We start from the raw sequence: 19,383 nt of genomic DNA on the forward strand, positions 1-19,383 counted from the left end.
TAAAATCCTATCAAGTCTTTGGTTCCATTACATTAAAAAAAACTGGTCCATAAATTAAAAGAAATGTAGCACTCTGAAAATAAGTGGTACAAGAGCATGTGTATTTTTTTTCCCAGGGAAATTATAATTATTCTAAAACATACCAAAAGAAAAGCAAATAAAGGAAGACAGGAATTGCCATAACAAATCAGATCCAAGATCCGGTGTCAAAGAAAAATACTTGACACAGAAAGCAAAGAGTTTTGCATGAGGAAATTGTGAGGTGGTCTTTCCACTCTCATCATTCCTGGTTCTTTTTCTTAAATCACTTGATTTGGACCCCTTCGGTCATTTACCTGTTCCCTGCTAATGGCCATTATTCTGCACATATATCCTAAATGTTCTTCACTTCTGCTTGCAGTTCCCTCTTCCAGTTAAGCCTCCATATTCAGCAAGAAATTAGAAGTGCTTTCTTAGCTGTTAGTACTCACTAATAGTCATCTTGGAAATTTGTTACACCTGGGTTGCCAACACCACATGTCTCTGACAGCCTCTTAATTTAGGCGTGTTCTCAAGAAAAGCATGTTCCAACAGATCTTTCCCTCTCCACGATTACTGCCTGCCCACATTAATGATATGAATCAGCACTCCTGTTAACATGTCTCCCCATTAGTGCTGCTTCTCATAAAAATGTTTGGGTTGTTCTTTTTCTGGGTTGTTCTTTTTTCCTTTTTTTTTCCCCTTTAGGTAACATGAAATTTTTACAGCACATTTTTGCACTAAGAACTGCAGTCAATATCTGCTCTTTTCTAAGCTACCTAAATCTTACCTTGTATTTCTTCAGGGATTCCTAGTTGAGATCTTCAGTCTTGGATTTTTATTCCATTAACTGAATTGAAACGGACATGTAAATTTAACAGATAGCTCTGGAAGTCCTAATTCCTATTCTGTACCCACTCTGTCAAACTACAGCAGCATTTGGCCCTGAGCACTTTGTAATGCAGCAGCAGCAGCTGTGTGTCATATACAGCTATACAGAAATCTCACCTGTGAACACAGACTTTGTTGTAGGATCAAGCAATAACTGTTCAGTGTGAAGGATGCAGCCAGGGATTAGCCTACCAGAGCAGTGCTTCTCTACTGATCCCATCAGTTATAGCTATTTATGTGTACATAAAATACTTTCTGGTACTCATATTTTTGTCCTGCTTCCTCTTTGATTCTCACAAAAACAAGCCACATAACATTGTGGGATTTTTTGTTAAAATACTTGTTTTTTCCCCAGTTACTGAAGATAACTTCAGTCTTTCAATTTTTTTTTTATCTTAACACTACCCCTAGTTCAAGGTATTATATTCCTCACTTTCCAGTCTTTGTGTCTTATTTCCCAGTGACTGGCCCAGAATCACACCAAAGACAAGGGCAGAGGAAGGAGCTGAGTCCTCCACCAGTGCTCCCAGGGGGGCAGATAACTCTCCAGGCCAGTCCTAGCTCATATCTGGGGTTACTATGCCTGGCAATAACAGCTCATATACACAAGAACCCCATTAGATGAAAGGCTCACGTTACCTGAAAAGGTCTTAACATCAGATTAGGTTTCCAAATTCCTTTCTCCTGGAAGCTAATGAATGTGAGTTTATATCCTTAACTATTACTTACTGTGTAGAATTCAGGAGTAAAATATAGGCATACTGTTTGCCAAACATTCATTTGAAGGGTTCTACTGAGTAAAATTGAATTATTATAGATTAGTGAGTGTACAGATTAATCATGGAGATCTCTGATACTTTAATGCATATCTATGTGTTCCTACTTCTATTCCCATTCTTGATGTACTTGCATATGAGATGGGAAAAGGAACTGCTTTACTACAACTTAACCTTTTTCCTGAATTCCTACAGAATGGTTTTTCAAGCAGAATACTCAGACTCTTCCTTCTCTTGAATCTGCACCAAAAAGGAAAAGCATAGGAGCAAACCTGTTTTAGATACAGCCTTCTGCATATGACAACTGATCTAATAAACAGTGTGATCTGGCACCATTTTAGTCAGTGCAATTTCTCAGCGCTGACAGCACTTCCGTATTGCTCCAAATAAACTGGCTCAGGTACCAGGCTCTATAGCTGCTCTGTCTGTGCAGTCTGCCCAGGCAAAATCTGTCCTGCCTCTCAGCCAGGCTAATTAATTCTGATGAGACTGCTGGAATAACATTGCTATGCTGCATCCGATTCCTGAGCTCCAAGAGCACCGGCTCAGCGTTGGCTGTGCTGTGCTCCACCGCAGGACTGTCAGATGCTGCAGCTCACATTTCACATACAATGTACTCAGACTCTCCATAACATTCAAGATTTTGGCAGTTTTGCTTGAGTTAGATGGGAAATAAACAGAAACTGCAAATCAGTGGGTGACTCATTGCTTCCCTTTTCCTCTGAAAGAGTTAACATCAGACACATCCAGGAGGCCATGAAGTGTTTGGCACCAACACCGTGTTCTCCTCATCCACGGCAACAAAATTAAATACATATTTATTTATGTAAAAAATCTGCTTTCGTAATACATTCTTGATATTTTTTAAATTTAGGGGTAAACCTTACTGAAGGGGTAGTGAAGTTCAGTGTTCATAAAAATGAGAGATTAATCCTGGCGAGAACAAGGCTTGGTGCAAGTGGACCCTGTGTAAACTCCCACACATCTCTGTCAATGTGCCTCAGTCAGGAGCAGCAGTGAAACGTGGCTGCTGTCCCAGCGCTCAACCTCTCCCGAGGGGAGAAAGCCAAATCTGCTGAAAAGCTCAATGCTTCGCTTGATTGCAAATAGGTTTCAAGCCCACCACAACAGCACATTTAATTACGCTTGCCTGTTTTTGACACTGTAACAGGTACTTGAGTGTCCTCCAACTAAGCTCATGCAATTGGCTCTATCCAAAAATAAACCACGAGGCACCAGAAGTTGTATCTGTGATGGTGGGGTTTGAGATTTTTTTAATTACGTGTGAATACTTAGTCTACTGGAACTCAATCCTGATGTAACAGAAGCCACTTCTAAGAGCAAACTCTGGTTGCCTCTTGCTTAGATCTTTTACAGACACAAAAAAATAATCCCAAGAAACAACTAATGCAGAGGAAGAGATCACTGAAAAAGAACCAGGTATATGCTCTAAAAAGCAGCATAAGCAGGTCAATAGGAATTTCCCCACTGGCTGTTCAAATTGTGTGCCTGTTTGCCAGGTAACCAGGGCTAACCACAGAGTGTTCCCCCCTGTGTACTGCTGGCAAGCAATCTTATCACTGAACCAAATTAGCAGGAAAGCATATTCTTAGATTGCCATTGGCCAAGGACCAATTTAACAGTGGGCTCCAGGTAAAACCTGAAACAGATTATTATTTTTTACCTTTTTTTTTTCCTTAAAGAAGCAGAACATGAATGTTTATAGAGTCCGCTACAAGTGTACCCAGATCTGTTCTCCACTTACAGGGCAGCAGAATCCAAGAACTGAATTGTTTCAAGGCAAGTAGTGCACCAAATGCACATTTTTATGTGCATGACCTGTTTTCCCCTTAGTTTTGGGGAGAAGAAAGAGCTTCTTAAAGAAGGGAAACTTTCTGCATAGAGGCAGTATTTGTGAGTGTCAGTTTCTCTGGTATTGAGGAGAAAAATACATTGAATATAATCTATTCATACTTGCTTCTCTTATTCAAATCCCAACTTACTGCACAGCAAAATCATTGGAAATTATCCCACTAATTTCAGTTGATATAGGACAGAGTCCTGGCTCAGAAGAATGCTGTGGTCATATTGACATCACTGGACACTTCTAAGCAATATTGCAAAAGCAGTTTGTCCATGGAACTGCTTTCCCCATGCTCACAATGTGCTTTATGGAGCAAAAACCCACACTGGGAAAACGCAGAGAAGGCTATAACTCAGGGAATTGCTTACGCATTATCTTGTTGGGTCAAAAATTTTGTTTTTCAAGAGAATGTGAAATGCATTGGGTCTAAAAAGCTCTCACTTATATAACAGTTGCCAAAGGGCAGCCTATTCATTAGCCAAGACATAAAAGTAAAAAGGCTGCTCCAAGGCCTTGAGGCAGCACAGTTTCTTGAGCTGTGCTGCATAACAGCTGCCCTCCAAAGTCTGGTTAACGTCATCTAAAATGCTCTTTAACGGAGGACTAGGATGACACACTTACTGTCACAGCATCCCCTCTTTGGACAGAAAGAAACATCTTCTGTTTCCTGAGCTCTCCTTTCCAGTGCTGAACTCTGACATACTGGGTTTGTCCTTTAACTCAAAGTATTCGCAGCAGGAAAATTTGCTCTTTTCTTCTTTAATATAACCTTCTGCTCTCCTTAGTCCTTGATAAACAATGGATGCTCAGATATTTATTGTAGCATGTACTCCTGGCCCTGCACAGTTCAGTCCTCTATAGAGAAGCTGCTTTTATCTTTTGAGGATCAGGGGCAGCCTTACAGAGTATTTATGCTTCAGTTTTTCAGGACAGCAAGTAGGGAACAGTTTGAGGGAGCAAAGGGAGAGAATGTGTTCCTTCCTATCAGATGATTTTATTAATTTGCCATAGAAATAATTAGTGCACGCTGCAGTTTTTTCCTTCTTTGTTGCTACAAGATTATATAATTGGCTAAAAAGAGAGAAGTCTTCCTCTCTAAATCTGGTGTGTGTTTTCCCAATCTAGAAGTCCAGCAGAATAGCTGGACACCTGCATTTATTTCTTGCATATAGCCTGCTACCCTGCCATAGAGGCATATCCTTTTCTCATTCCTGGGCTGGGTTACCCAGGTTACCTTCTAACTGCCCTTTAGATGTGATCCCAGCTTCTGAGCCACTTCAGAGGAACCATCAGCACACAGTTGTAGCTGTTCAGAGCAGTTACCATCACATGGTCACTCGGTTGTGTTTGTGATGTCTCTCAGCCAAGAGTGTCAGGTTGCAGGGGAAAGTACTGGCTGGGATGTCTACTGCAGATCAAGGTCTTGCCAAGGAAACCTGAATAAACCTTATAAAAATATTCTCTCCTTCCTATTTATCTTAGATTTCTGAAGTTATAACTACTTAATTTATCAAACTTGATTTATTCAAGTATTTACCTTGGATGCTGTTGTACTTGATGGTTTTGAGCAAAGAAATAACTGATTCATAATGACAGTTGGTTGCAAAAACTCACAGCACCAGGACTTAAACAAAACAAACTCCTGATTTATTTATATTTTTAGCTACTAGCAAAAGCTTAAATAGAATGCTAGATGCAATTTTTTTAAAAAATGCAATGCAGAAAAGAACGAAAGCAAAACAAAAAATCCACAGACATACAGAAGACCATACCCACCTCCTCCATCCAAACACTCTGGAAGAGAAAAGGGAGAAGAGATTGAACTGGCTGCTAATGGCATTCATCTGATGCCTCCTGAGCATTTCTTTGTGAGTGTGGGGCCACCTCAGTTGAAGTTGCCCTTCTCCTTCTCCCACACTGCTTCCTGCCAGGAGCATCCTGCCATGCAGCTGGCACCACTGCTGGCCTCAGGTTGGCCCTGCCTCAGCTAAAGGAAGCTGCTCACCTGGAGGAGGTGCCTAGGGCAGGCCGTGCAATGTATGCACCAAAGATGACATTTACAAGTACAAACAACCTTGTAAATGGGTCCTGACGTCTTCGAAACCAACCTACATTCACGGTGCTCAGCTGCTGACGAGCAGTTTGATTTTCAGAGCTATTGCCATGACAGCAGAACAGACTTTTCCCGTATGAACAGGGCTGAGACCAGGATTTCATACGTGTCAGTTCATAGTTGTGCCTCTCAACTCTCTATTAGACTAGAACTGCGGCCTAGGCTTCAAGGTCTCTAAAACTCAAACCAGATTAAGACAAAAATTTACTGTAGCCCAAACTTGACTACCTGGTTGGAGTGCAGCCTGTCATGAGTTGTGATGTTGTCTGGGTACATATATCTGTTGGGACAAGGAACCTTTTCCTCCCTGTTTGGGCATAATGAGGAAAAAAAGAAGTAACTGGTATCCCAAATCTCCCATTTGTTAAAAGCGAAAAAGAGGGAAACAGCTGCCTCAGAAAACAGCAGCATTCATAAAGAACATTATATAGCTTTGTGCTTCAACAAAAGACCAGAAAATGAGATGAGTTGCTTTTTAATGCGTTTCTGTGCAGCAGGGCACGGTTCACGACTTTAGAAATACTGAATTAATATTTCAAAATTAGCAAGCCTGAAGCTGTAGCTCTCACAAAACCCCATCAGAAAGCTGTTCCTGCATGATGAAAATGTAGAGAATAAGATATCTACTTTGTGGATATTTCTTACCTATCTTGTCTAAGATGAACTTTCAGAATAAAACCTCAGCTGACCAGATGATAGAGGGGCAGAAGATGCTGATGTAGCTCTGAGTGGGTATGGGCCTTGAATGAAAATATTCACGAGCATCATATCTGTAAGACAATAAATTCAGCTGACTTGCTTCTTTCTCATCTCTACCTGCACAGGTTATCCCAAACTAATACCTTTTCTCAATAAAATTTAGAGTTTTAGTCCAAATATTCAGTTGGTACCCATGGCAATGATTTTACAGGAATCAGTAGTTTTTCTGTCATCTACAAAACCTAAAATATCAGCACTCTTCAGAAGCAGTAAAGCAGGGCCTATGGAATCATGCACCGTGACACAGCTGAGGCTGAGCAGGGTCACAGCTCTGCTCTGCTCACCCCACTCAGGACAGTGAGATTGTGTCCCTGTGGGGCTGTCCCTCTCCTGCTTTGCCCTCGAGCTGGGCTCTGCTTCCCTGGCAGGGCACACAGCTCTTGCTGCTTCCTGGCACCCAGGATGGGGGGAAAGGGACAGGGAGCATGGGGACAGGGCTGGCTGGGAGATGGAAACAGAAGGCTGCTGTGGAAAACAGATAGCTCTTCAAGTCAGTGAAATGCTGGAGCTTCCAAATCAGAAGAAAACCTAGGAAGCTGATGAAATTATTCAAATAGGAAAAGATAACAATTCAGTAACTGAGCAAAAACTACATAAGGAAGAGTCAGAGACTTCAACAAATTGGACTGTGAAGATGACAGCAGAGCTGTCTGTGAGGGGACTGTGAGCCTTGTCTGCCCTGCACTGCCACAGAAAGAGTCTTTCCATTGTGAGTGGAGCACAGCAAGGTGTTATTTGATAGTGGAAATGCCTTGCTCTCTTTGAAAGGAGACATAACTCTTTATGGAATAATTTACTAATGCCATTTAAGAAATTGAATTCCTGTTCTATGAGAATTTTATTTATGCTAAATCAATATATGAAGTCAGAATTTCATTTTATGGCTGAATAGAAATTATATTAAGAAAGCAGCCTAGGAAAAGGAAACACTTAACGATACTGAACTGTTTTAGTCTTGAAGTGGTTTCAGTGACATAATGATATATTAAAAATAATATGTTTAAGTATTTCAGAAAATAGCAGAAATAAAAGGAACTACAGTGCTAAACATAGAACAAGATATTGTTATTCTCAAAATGACGTATTAACATTACTAAAATAGGATCAAAATTATTCTTTATTCTTTTTTTCAAGAAAAATAATTCAGAATTGACATTTCTTGCCAAATGTCTGCATTTATCAAGAAAACCATCATCCAGTGGTAGCTTTCTATTGTTATTTTTTACCATTTTTCTCTGCAGTTGAAGAACAAGCACACTGACTTCTATTGCAACATCAGGAGACCTGACAAATATTTGGTAGCCACTGACTCCAGTGCTGATTTCATCTGTGACACTGTAGCCATGCACCTCACCTGTAAGTTATTTTTGCAAATTCATCTCTGAAAATCACTATTAGAAAAACCACCAGCTGCACTGCCCCACAAAAAAAGTTAGTACAGGCCCACCATGTCATCCCTGTTTCTCCTATTTTCCTTTCTTTAAGCTGAGCAGCTGCCAAATCAGCAGCTCCTGGATTTCTGGCTGGGAATGGAATCTCATACTTGAGGCAATGAGCGATGCATGCACTCACGCACGCACACGCTCTGCGTCTCAACTGGAGCCTGCTCCTGGGGAGACACAACCTCTGCAGTGCTGCATAAACAAATGCCATCTTCATTACCTCAAATGGCTCCATGTTACTGAAATGGAGCAAGCTGGATGCACTGCAGGAGGCTCAGAAGTGGGCAAAAGGCGTTTGAAGAGTTTCAGCACAGCCTGCTGGGAAGCTCTGAAAATACACAAGGGCCTCCCCAAGGACTCTATGGAGCACTGACATGTGCAAACTCTGACTCCCAGCTGACTGCCACCAAGGCCAGGCTATCAGGAGGGTTCATCTCCAAAAGCAAAAATTTGAATCTGAGTGCTGAAACCGATCCAAAATAAACTTCCTTTTATTTTTCCCTCTGTGTGTCAAACAGTCACACTTATGGCTACATTAGCACTGCCTGCCATGGCCCTGCAGAGATGTGGGATTGAAGAGACACCCAGCTGGAAATAGATCTATGCCTATTCCTCTGAAAAAGATATACTAACTTAATTTTAGAAAGTTTACTAACATTGTGCATTGCTGATGCTGGCAATCCTGACTCTGAGGACATAACTATTTAAAGCTAAAACTATTTAAAACTATATTTTACTATAACTTGTGTTAAGCATCCTACCTAAATAATTTTTTATCACTAGAAAGAGACCTTTGAGCATCAACTTGCACAGTACTTTTGTAGTCATGTTCATTATTTTGCTTTGAAAAGACATATTGAGTTAAGCTTTGGTATAAAACTATTCTATGTTTCAAATAATTGGATATTTACCAGAAGACTTGAGATTTTTCTGAAGCAGAGAGCTGATGTACATAGAAATGTTCTGTATTCTGTAACTTTCTTCTGTTGTAGTTCTCCCACGTCCAAAACCAGAGTGGGGCAAACAGTTGCTTTAGGTATAGAAAAACAGAGCCCTCAGGGGGTTCTGATTTTCTTTTAGAGGCAATCTGTAGAATGTACTATGAAAAAAAACAAAAAACAAAAAACAAAAAACAAAAAACCAAAAAAAACAAAAAAAAACAAAACAAAAAAAAAAAAACAAAGAAAAAGCAAAGCAAAAACAAAACCCTGGGCCTTTGCAAAAGCAAGATACCGTGTCAAAGAGATAAACATTGGTACTGGGGAGTTTAGTTTTTCTGAGGAATGTTAAATAAAAGATACAACTTCTTGCTTAATGACACACCTGGAGCCACCACTCACTTTACTTTCTTTGCTATCTCACACAAACAAACAGCTCATGATGGTAGTATTTTTCTTCCTTTGTAACTTAGCTTCAGCACTTTCTGTGGCTTAGCTCTGCTACCCAGTCCAGTCTGTGCCTCTCATACTCAGCTTTCCTGGATTGCAGCAAAGCCCAGAAGGCACTGCACACCCTCAGTCCCCCAGCAGCCCTCCTGCACAGGAGGTGTCCTTGGGGTAACAGGGACAGCTGGGAACCCTCCAGGCCTGTCCAGACCCTCATCTCCTGTGTGTGGCCACCAGCTCCCCCAGCCCATCTGCTGAGAGCAAGGGGCAGAATGCCCTCCCTTTCCCAGTGGCAGTGAGCTCAGTGCCACTGGAGCATGTGCTCAGCTCAGAAGTGGAGATGCTGAGTTCATGGACACTGTCTGCATGTGTGTGTGGGAAAGGAGCAGGCACAAACATGCCCTGCAGGAGCGCAAATCCAGCACTGGGAGCTGGGGTGTGAGAGAGCAGCAGGGCTTCTGCCATCTCCTGGAACCCCAACTGCCAGGGCTCTGTGTGCTGGCCCTTTTCTGTGTTGCATCATAAAGCACAGCCTCTGAAAACATTTTAATATAACTGCCTTGTTCATTACAGAGCACGAGAAACAGGGAAAACCTAACCAAAAGCAAACACTCACAGTCCACTCCTCACTGCAGTTACCTGACTGGGCAGAATCTTGTGTAAACTCTGGGGTGCTTTGCTCCCCTATCTTCCCACACTGCATTCATTAACACAGCACTGTAATTTTTACATACCCACCTTTATGTCAGCATCTACCCAGCAAAATGTGGGAGAAATCCAATCCCTCTGGTCACATAAGCACTTGATTCCTCCATTTGTTGCTCCAAGTCCTCTCTCAGCTCATCTGTTGCATAGTTGTTTTTATCCTGGGCTTCAGATTCTAAACCACTCTCCAGGAGTGGTTTGCTCAGCTTGAGGCAGTGGTTAGCATGATTTCTGTGGTTTAGCTGTACTTGATGAGATAAACATTTTTCATCTTTGAGACTGTTTCTCAGCCTTCAGGCTATGCAAATCCAGTGTGCTACACCATTGTTCTTGCCCTGACAGAGCCAAAGCAGTTCCTAGCAAAGCCTTCTATCTTGGGCTTGGTGTCTGACCTGTAAAATGTTTCACCGTGTTCCTGGGGAACATGAGATTAACCCTACAAGTGAATAAGCCAAGTTACTGTGGAGCATCCAGCACAAGGACCACCTTCTTCAAGCTCTGTGTCACCACCTCCTGGATGTTTGGGAAACAAAGGACAATAGAGAAGGCAAAAACCTTCCCTGGCACACACATGGAGAGTTCCTAGAACCATCAGAACTTCTAAATTCTGTTAAGACAGGCTCCTTTAATCGTTTTACTGGGATTTAATGAGGTTCAATTCTACGATATGTCCTTTAATTGGAAATAATTAAAAGCCAAGAGCTTAGTTTACCTCTTTGTGACTGTAAGGAACTTTACTGCAAAAGTGGTTCACACTAGGCACATGAGGGCAGTTTCAGTGTAAATCTCCATTTCTCTAATAATGAAGACGTGCAAGAAGGGAAATTTAACAGAGTATATGCACAAATAAAGAGTTAACTTGGTATTCTTCTCTTTTAAAAAATACCAGCAAAAGAACATTGAAATAATTCTAGAAAATAAACAAACAAATCAAAATCACAGAAGGTTTTTACAGCCCAGGTGCTGCAGGAGCTTAAAAACCATAGGAACCTTTTTCAAGGAATTGAAGTATATGATTGCCCTAAGATTTAAAACAAGAAAAGTTTGGTGCAATTTTTAATTTGGAAAACACTTCAGTTATTTTTAAAAGTGTGACTAGTCTCTGTCTCCACAGTCTTATATGAGACAGCAGCACTCACCTTTTTGTTTTGCTACCTGAGAGGCTTTACAGTTGGCAAATCTTAAACGAAGGAAAATAAATTAATTGTTCTCTGACATGCCATGAACACCAGTGAATTAATCTGCATCTAAGGGTCTTTATACTTTTGATCTCTAAGGTATGCTAAATTTGAAATTTTGTTTTTAGTTCCTCTAAAAATACCTAACAGATTTTGGGCCTATAATATCTTCTAGATTTTCTTCCCACACAGTCCCTAGAGCTTTCCTTCCACACATGATCCCTTCAGCTATGTTAGTTTGTCACCTACCACAACTCCTTGCTGAAAAGGGAGCTCAGCTGACAGCCAAGGGGAATCCCCCTGCTCTATGTCTGCTTGCTGCCACTGTCTGAAGCAAGACTGCCAGCAAGCCCTTGTCTGAGCTGATAATTATGAATGATAGATTTGATCTAGGCTACCAGCACAATTAAATTAGGGTTTTAACCAAGTGTGACTGTACATGTTGTTTAGACAGCTCTCTAAGTGTTTTCAATTATGTTTTGTAATGAGAAACTAGGAGTAAGCAGTGATAAACCTGGAGCACTGACTCTGTTTTTGGACTGCTCCTTCGACAGCTTTAAGCAAAATAAAATGAAGCCTCTTTCCTCTGTTCTGAGAGAGTCATGACACTTACTTGGGTAGACACACAGTTTTAGAAGAATTAAATGATGTGTTTTCCTGCTGACATTTGTAAATTTTATCCATGTGTGGGACAGCACAAGATTTTATACATTTAGAAGTAAATGACCAGTTTTCATAGTACTAGAGAACAAAATAATTTTGTCAACTATTAATTACTTTTTTTTTATTTGTTCTGAAAACAATAGGCTAAAATCCAGAAAGAAGAAGAAAAAATATCAAAACTGTAACATACATCATTATGAAGAAAAAATATCTCTGGACCAATTAAAATCTACAAGTTTTGAGGAAAACTATCAAAGTATTTTCCATTTCTGAAAAGAGGTTGGAGGCATTCATGGAAGTAGTCCTTTAAATAAAAGTAAGCATAAGAAAGAGATGTACAAGCAGTCAGTATTTTAAGCTCTAAGAGTAAACAGGATGTATTTTCCACCAGAACTGTTGCAGTGATTCAAATGCTGATCTCCAAACTCCTATAGGAGTATCACATTAATATATGTGGAGCAATAAGGACACCTTGAGGACAGTTAGAAAAATGCAAAAATTTATGTTCTGCATTGATATGGGAGGATTTACAAACCCTTTGTAAGTCTGAATTCCTTGGAATTGCCACATGATGTAAATCATAAACTCTTAAAACTATGTGGCAAAGTCCCCCAAGTCCCAAGAGTATTATTAATGCTCTCATTAGTCCTGAAATACTAGAATATATGCTTACAATAGGTTCTTGCTAGTAGTTTTGAGGAAAGACCTGTTCTTGCAACTCAATAATCTTGTTCTGAGTTGCTTTTTACCTTGTTACAGAAATAAAAAATTTTGCTTTGCACTGCTCAGCATAGTATTATACTGTACATGTTTCTAAAAGGAAAAGTATAAAAATAGTAAAGGTTTCTGAAGAAGCATTAAATGAAAATCTACACAAAAATTAAAATTCCACAGTTCTTTGTCACTCCCTACAAGTTTCAAGTATTCCTTTAAATTTGTACCTTCCAAAAACCAAAATAACTAAACATTAAAAAAATAAAAGTGGAAAGAGGAAGAAATCTTATACCTCTCATTTTGCTCAAGACTTTTTTGCATGTTTTTTAGTCTAGCTCTAAGTTAGAACTGCAGTTGTGGGGCCATTTGTAGAGCTTTCTGTTCCCTTAGTGCTATCTGCAGCCTTAGAATCATCACATATTTCAGGTGGTTCAGTTTTCTCTGGCTGTGGTGGGGCAAGATCAGTAGTGATCAAATCAGTTTCCTGATCTGATTTTCCTACTTCACTGCAAAATTCAACTTTATCTTCCTGCTGGCTGTTCTTCTTTATTTGTCCATTCTGTGCAGGGTAGGTACTGGCAATGGTGTCATACAGAAACTGGTATTGTTCCTTAAAAATAAAGAAAAGTTAGTGTTAATGGAATGCTCAGAGTCCAAGAATCAATCCTTTCTTCGTTCTCTTACATTTTAGGAATGTAGCGTGTAGTTGACTGCAAGACTGCATATGAAGCAGTTTCCACAGTTTTTGACATAGTGTTGCTCCTTATTATGACTTCATGTGTACATAGCATCTCTGAAACTGTCTGCATCAGATATTCCAAGTCACTCAGTGCCCTTCTGGTTCAGAAAGTACCAAAAAATATGGTTTTGAGAGTACCTAAGTGTAAACAACACATATTGTACTGAGTCTGGAAAGCCATGTAATACCCTGCCCATATGGATGACATCCAGGTCTGGTTTGTTGGTAACTGCACAGTGTGTGCCACAGCTCCTCTGGAGTGACTGGAACAAAACCCTCAGTGGCTGCCAGCCTGCAAGTGGAGCTCATCTCCCAGCTGTAGAAGGGACACTGCGTGTACACCATGAACCAACTGCAAGAACAGCACTTTATGCAATTTGTAATTTTATACTATACAACCTTTGCCAAAGGCAGTACAGAATTGCAGCTCTGGATATCTCACACTCCTTCATTCCTATCAGCAAGGGCCAATGCCCAAATGGTGGTGAGTGTGAATGTTCTGATTAGAATCAGTGTTCCCTGCACAGAAATTATGGTTATGGGAATATTAGTGACCATGAAAAGTAATCTTTTTTTTCCTGTTAATTCATAAGATTTACTTACAAAGGTGGAGACCATTCCCAGCCTGGTGCGACGAAGAGATTTTACCACTTGGAAAACATCTATTACTTCTTCTATTTCTGCACTTTCCAAGAGGGTCATTAAAGCACAAAATACACCAGTCTGCTGTGATCCATCACTAGAAGATGACACAAAATGTACATGTAAATTTACAAAGTAAAATCAGAAGTCTTCTGACTAAATGTTAGATATATTTCAAATTCTTTATACTGAATTATATGTCCAAAGCATTTTTTACTGAAATTGTCACAATTAAGTATATGTGTAGGATTTGCACAGGAGACAGTTTATCTAGAGACTACCTGGACCTGAAGTACCACTTAAGGGGAAGAGGGAAATTCAAAATTTCAGACTTACAGTCTCAACTATTGTTAGCAGGATTATCTTCTGGTTTAGATGGCATGCAAGGCTATTCCTGGAAATGCTCCTAGAAAAGTGCACTTGTACCCTGGAGCAAGAGACAATCCTAAAAACTCTACTGGATGTTCACTATGCATCCTGCAAGTGTACTCTGACCAAGCATTTCCCCACAAAACAGGTGCACCAGCCAAGAACGCCTACTCATAGCACCTGCGCTGTGCTCACACCTGCCCGAGAGAAGTGTGCTTGCTTTTCATCACTGCAATCCAAAAGGCCAAGCTTGAGCAATTCAAGAAATTTTCTAGGGAGAGTTGAGTCCCCAGACACACAGAAAGGCCTGTGAGAAAAGGTAGGCATCCCAAAATTATGGTTGCTATGTATACCCAGAACCCAGAGCTAGGTGAATGTGTGAGCTGATTTCAGACCCACCAGCAGTGGACAAGGAGTGGGACACTGCGGGTTCTCCTGCTGTCCTCAGTGACTGGTCTGGCTGGAAGTTTTTGTTTAATGTTGAGAATCATGCTGACTAAATCTTTGGGGGCTTCTGGAACATCACAGCCACTCCACTTATGGTACTGATACTGATACACCTTCTGAGTTTCTTTTGTCTGGAAAACAGCAGTGGAGATGTGGTTAATGTTCAGGATAAAATACAGATTCACACAGTAACTCTATGGCTGCTGATTTACAAAGGGAGAATTCTATTCCTGAGGAACTGCAGGGTGATAGCTCTACCTCATGAATATGAGGTAGGTAGACATCCAAGCTTTGTTCAAAGTACAAAAGACAGATGATCTCCTGAGACTCCCCTACCACCATCTCAGCAACTCACTAAACAGAAAACTTGAGATAATTTATAGCATTTCTCATGATTGACTGCTGGTCTGCAAGAAAAAAATATTTCCATTTCTTAGAGCAGGAGGTAACTGCAGTGGGAACTGTTTCTTCTCTTTCTTGAGGCTAAGTTAATAAATTTGTTTTTAAATTTAGAAACTCCTTAAAAATCATCTTTTGGAATTTGCAAAGAAACTTTTTACCTTCAGATGTGCAACATCAAATGCACGTATGGTATAGCAAGGACCAGAGTTGACATCTGCCATTTGAACTTCTATGCCATCATACGTTTGCTTTCCTTCTCCCCAGTACTGTGCACAGAGTTCCTAAAATGGATAAAAGTACAGGTCAGTGATTACCACTCAAATCTCCTTTTATTTTGCTTTCCATGTGCACTTAGAGACTGTACTGACTATAAAGTAGGAGGAGTTCCATTGTATTTTAAAATAAAGCATCATACACTTTTCCCTCAAAAATTCATTAGAATGTAAATTAAGTAGGTAAATGCCAGAGAAAAATATATTAGAAATGGAAATTGCTCATCCTACAGAAAACACTTAAGTGGAGCAAGGGAATGAGAGAGTTCAGTGCAGTGTTTTGTTCACATGTAGAGAATATCCAATGTGTCATTGTGCAGACAATGCCCCCACCTGATCTCCTTCCTTCAGCTCTGTCAGCATAACAATGACTTTGACTTTCCTTTGGAACACCATTTGCCAGAAGTCAGAGATAGTTTCCTGCAGTGGTCCCTGTGTTGCAATCATGGCTTTTGGACCCCAGTAACCCTATAAAAGAATTTTTTTTCTTCAATTAATTTGAAATATGATTGTCAAACAATAGAGGAATTTGAGGAATACCCCGTAAAATAAATTAATAAACCTGTTTGTTTATAGGGAAGTATGCCTATCACAGTAGGCATCGGTCTTACAGGAATTCTACTACCCAAATGACATTAACCTCAATCCTCCTAAGAATATCACTTCAGACTGACAACAGTATTTTGATATTGCTGTATTGACATAGATATATTGACCCTGCAGTGGGTGAGACCTCACCCTGCCATTTTTAAGGGGTAAAACATTCCATTTTACACAGCCATTTAATTTTACCACTAAGAAATTGTGTCTATACCACACAAAGTTGATGCACCAGTCAGTTCACATTGAGCTTCCTAAAAATAAAGACACTTTTACCCTGAATAGGTATCCTTAATGTGCATCATTTCAAAGGATTCAGATAAATGGAACTTAGCTAGTAATTCCATTAAAATCAGTTGCTTCATTCATGACCGATAACTGTTCTTCTTTGGGTGTATAATGATACCAAAAAATTGTTGGCTCAAATTTTCAGTGGTAGGGTTTGGTCCATGTGAATAACTATAGTCACATTTCACTAGCAGGGACAGTATTAATCTGGTTCAACCTGTAGACTAATGGAAATTAGCCCACTAATAGAAATATATGTTATCATGAGGACTGTCTGAAGGCTAATGGTTTTAAACATAGATGGATTTGCCAATCAGCCATCAGATCCTTCTCCCTGATTTAACTAAATTATTTTCTATTGTGATGCCAACAAGAGAATAAGAGTTTTAGCCTGTGAAACGCCTACAGTGGATCCTCTAAATACATACAGTTATGAAGGAAGCATTGACGTATTTGCTGGATTCCTCACAGTCGCTGTCCTCATCCGAGGACTCATCTGAATCATGCTCACCCTCCTTACTGCAATCTTCTTCGTGCCTGATGGGCACTCGGTTAAAGTCATCTGTGTGAGACAAAGTGTCACCGTCACAGCCCTGTGGGCATGGCATTTGTGGGGGGCAGGGAAGAGAAAAGGCCAGTCCTTTCACAATAGACTGCAGAACAAGGCCACCTTGTTTGAAATAAACACTCCCCATAATTCACAGTGGTAAAAACTCATCTCTTCTTTTTTAATCACTATAAGAAATTTAAGATTTTACAGTGTTGAGAATACTAATCAAATACTGCTCTGTAAAATAATTTGCTCCTTTTTTTCAATTTTTTTCTAACAGAGGAAAGATAAAATAAGGCAAGGTGGGATAAAATAAGGCAATGGAAAGTACTTACAAGGAATTATGTTGGCATTCCTATTTTTGCTTTTATTTTCCTCCCGATTCCCAGTGTTCTGTGTCCGCCACCCCTTATAGGAAGGCAGTCGCTGAAGAAAGAAGATGTTCGATATAATGCTTGATTAAAATGGTTCTTGAGATCATTGTCTCTTCAGGACTCCCACACTCAGTCTTCATCCTGCAGTGCCTCACTCCTTACTTTAGTTCTTTAAACCTTGCTAACAGCTCTACTACTGTTTAAAAATGCCTGCACACCATATACAATGACACAGGAAATCATGAACACAGACACAAGTAATCATTCTGTGACCTCCATCTTTCTTAAAAATATTAACATCAAAGCAGAAATAAAATTTCATTAGTATACAGCATTTTTTCATTTGGATAAAGAAACTTTCTGAGCCAGAGAAATAAAATAGCACCTAAATAATCTATTACCTGTGGTATCTCTAGCTCATGACTATGGCATTTTTAAACAGAAGTGGGAAATGTGGGCAACTGTAATGCAAAGCTTATTTACCTGGAACTCTGCCTCCAGCAGAGAAGGCTCGCTCGGGTGGTCTTTTCTTTTCAGATTGTTAAGGGAAGAATGCAGTTCTGAGAGACTGATCTCTGTTTCTCCATACTGATTGTATTCCACCAGTGCTTGATGAATAAGGATGTACTGTGACTGGTGTTTCCCATTTGAAGAATTAAAACATGAAGTTATTAAAGAGTAAAAATAAAATAGTCATATGACTTTTGAAAATCATTATGAAAAGCTATTACTCCTGTGACAATATCATTAGTGCTAGTAATATTAAGCATTAATATTAAACAGATATTAAATACAAGTATTAAAATTGTAAAATGCTGAAATAAGTTAAAATACATGCAATTCATCAGTCCATAACTTTTCCGTACTCAACTCATATGAAAATTGGACTTAGGCAGATGCATTTTAGAATTTTTAAAATCGAGTTTGACTCTGCAAGCTCAGTTTTGCATTTATGAATTGTATGCCAAAAAGCTGTTCTCCTTGGCTTCCTCTTCTAAAGCCAGAACTTCAAAAGTTGATGTTTCAAAAATTGAGAAATTATGTTGGAAGTTTTTTTTTCCATCTTAATACTTTTCAGAGCTATATTTTCTATGAACAGCTTCAACTGAACTGAGCAATGCACTGGTGAGAAGTGCTGCGGAAGTAGTACAGGAGAGTTGTGACAGGAAAAATTTCAGGAGGTACCTCTACTTGGACCATGAGGCAGCGCTGGCGCCGCAGTTTCACGATGTAGCCATAAACATCCACTCTGCCTTCCGCGTCCAGCCCCTCCAGCATGGCATCGATTCCTATGTACGTCCCAGTGCGCCCGACGCCGGCACTGCCATGCACAAAGGGATCTTATGGACAGCCAACGGCACCAGCCACTCCCTCTCTGAGGGGAGCAGGCCTTGACAGAGTGAGACTGAAAACATCTAACAACAGGATTCAAAGCAACTGAAAACACTTCTTGCTGTAAATTGATTGGCAACACAAACGATGATGAGTTTGCATTTTTAGTATTATGGCTAAATATGGTGCTCATAGCCAGAGCAGCCCAACATTGATCCAGCTGTTTTTTAAAATCTGCGTATCCTCAGGTTTTATCAATCTGAATTTCCTTCATATCCTTCAGAAAACAGGCCTTGTGTATTTTTTCCTGCCTCATTTTCAAATGATCAAGTCACAAAACCTGGGATCAGACAAACACTTTTGCCAGCTCTCTTTTCTGCATAGCTTCATTTCAGTCATTTGTCATTTTAATAAAGAATAATATATATTTACCTGCAATGAACCACAATTGGACCACTAAAAAAGTTGCTTAGAGCATTAACTCTGCGTCGGAGTTTGAGAAGGAGATGTGGATCCTCAGGGACTCCATGGTCTGGCCAGCTTGTGAATTGGATATGAGTGACATCTCTTCCAGCTGTCCTTTCTCTTCCCTAGAAAAATTGAAGTGTGCTTTTTAATATTTATCAATCTATATATACATTAGTATATGTATACAGGTGTATACATAAGTCTAAGTGACTAGATTATATCCCAAAGCACACAGAGTCTTGAGTGGACTTTGGTATGCTGCTGCTAGACTGAAAGAGAGGACATAAATTTGATAACCATGATTATAAAACCAAATGAGAAAAATGCCTCAATGATATTATTTTACTGGTCAAGATTTATATGGATGTGCAGGTATTTTCCCACTAATTAAC

General features: G+C 39.9%; 1 protein-coding gene across 2 annotated transcripts in view; it reads right to left on the reverse strand.

Moving 5' to 3' along the window:
- Positions 1–11,900: 11,900 nt before the first annotated feature.
- The window catches only part of PTPRC (protein tyrosine phosphatase receptor type C), a 59,383-nt gene continuing 51,900 nt past the window's right edge, over positions 11,901–19,383 (reverse strand). For both annotated transcript variants that reach the window (XM_033068112.1, XM_033068113.1), the window contains 10 exons: positions 18,956–19,113; positions 18,377–18,512; positions 17,675–17,824; positions 17,153–17,243; positions 16,696–16,829; positions 15,713–15,847; positions 15,266–15,388; positions 14,658–14,836; positions 13,851–13,986; positions 11,901–13,118 (listed from right to left, as the gene is read on the reverse strand). In XM_033068112.1, coding sequence (XP_032924003.1) covers positions 12,846–13,118; positions 13,851–13,986; positions 14,658–14,836; positions 15,266–15,388; positions 15,713–15,847; positions 16,696–16,829; positions 17,153–17,243; positions 17,675–17,824; positions 18,377–18,512; positions 18,956–19,113 — 1,515 coding nt within the window. In that variant the 3' untranslated portion in view covers positions 11,901–12,845. The remainder of the gene's footprint in view (positions 13,119–13,850; positions 13,987–14,657; positions 14,837–15,265; positions 15,389–15,712; positions 15,848–16,695; positions 16,830–17,152; positions 17,244–17,674; positions 17,825–18,376; positions 18,513–18,955; positions 19,114–19,383) is intronic.

This window comes from Catharus ustulatus, chromosome 9 (genome assembly GCF_009819885.2).
Source record: "Catharus ustulatus isolate bCatUst1 chromosome 9, bCatUst1.pri.v2, whole genome shotgun sequence".
Lineage (NCBI taxonomy): Eukaryota > Metazoa > Chordata > Aves > Passeriformes > Turdidae > Catharus > Catharus ustulatus.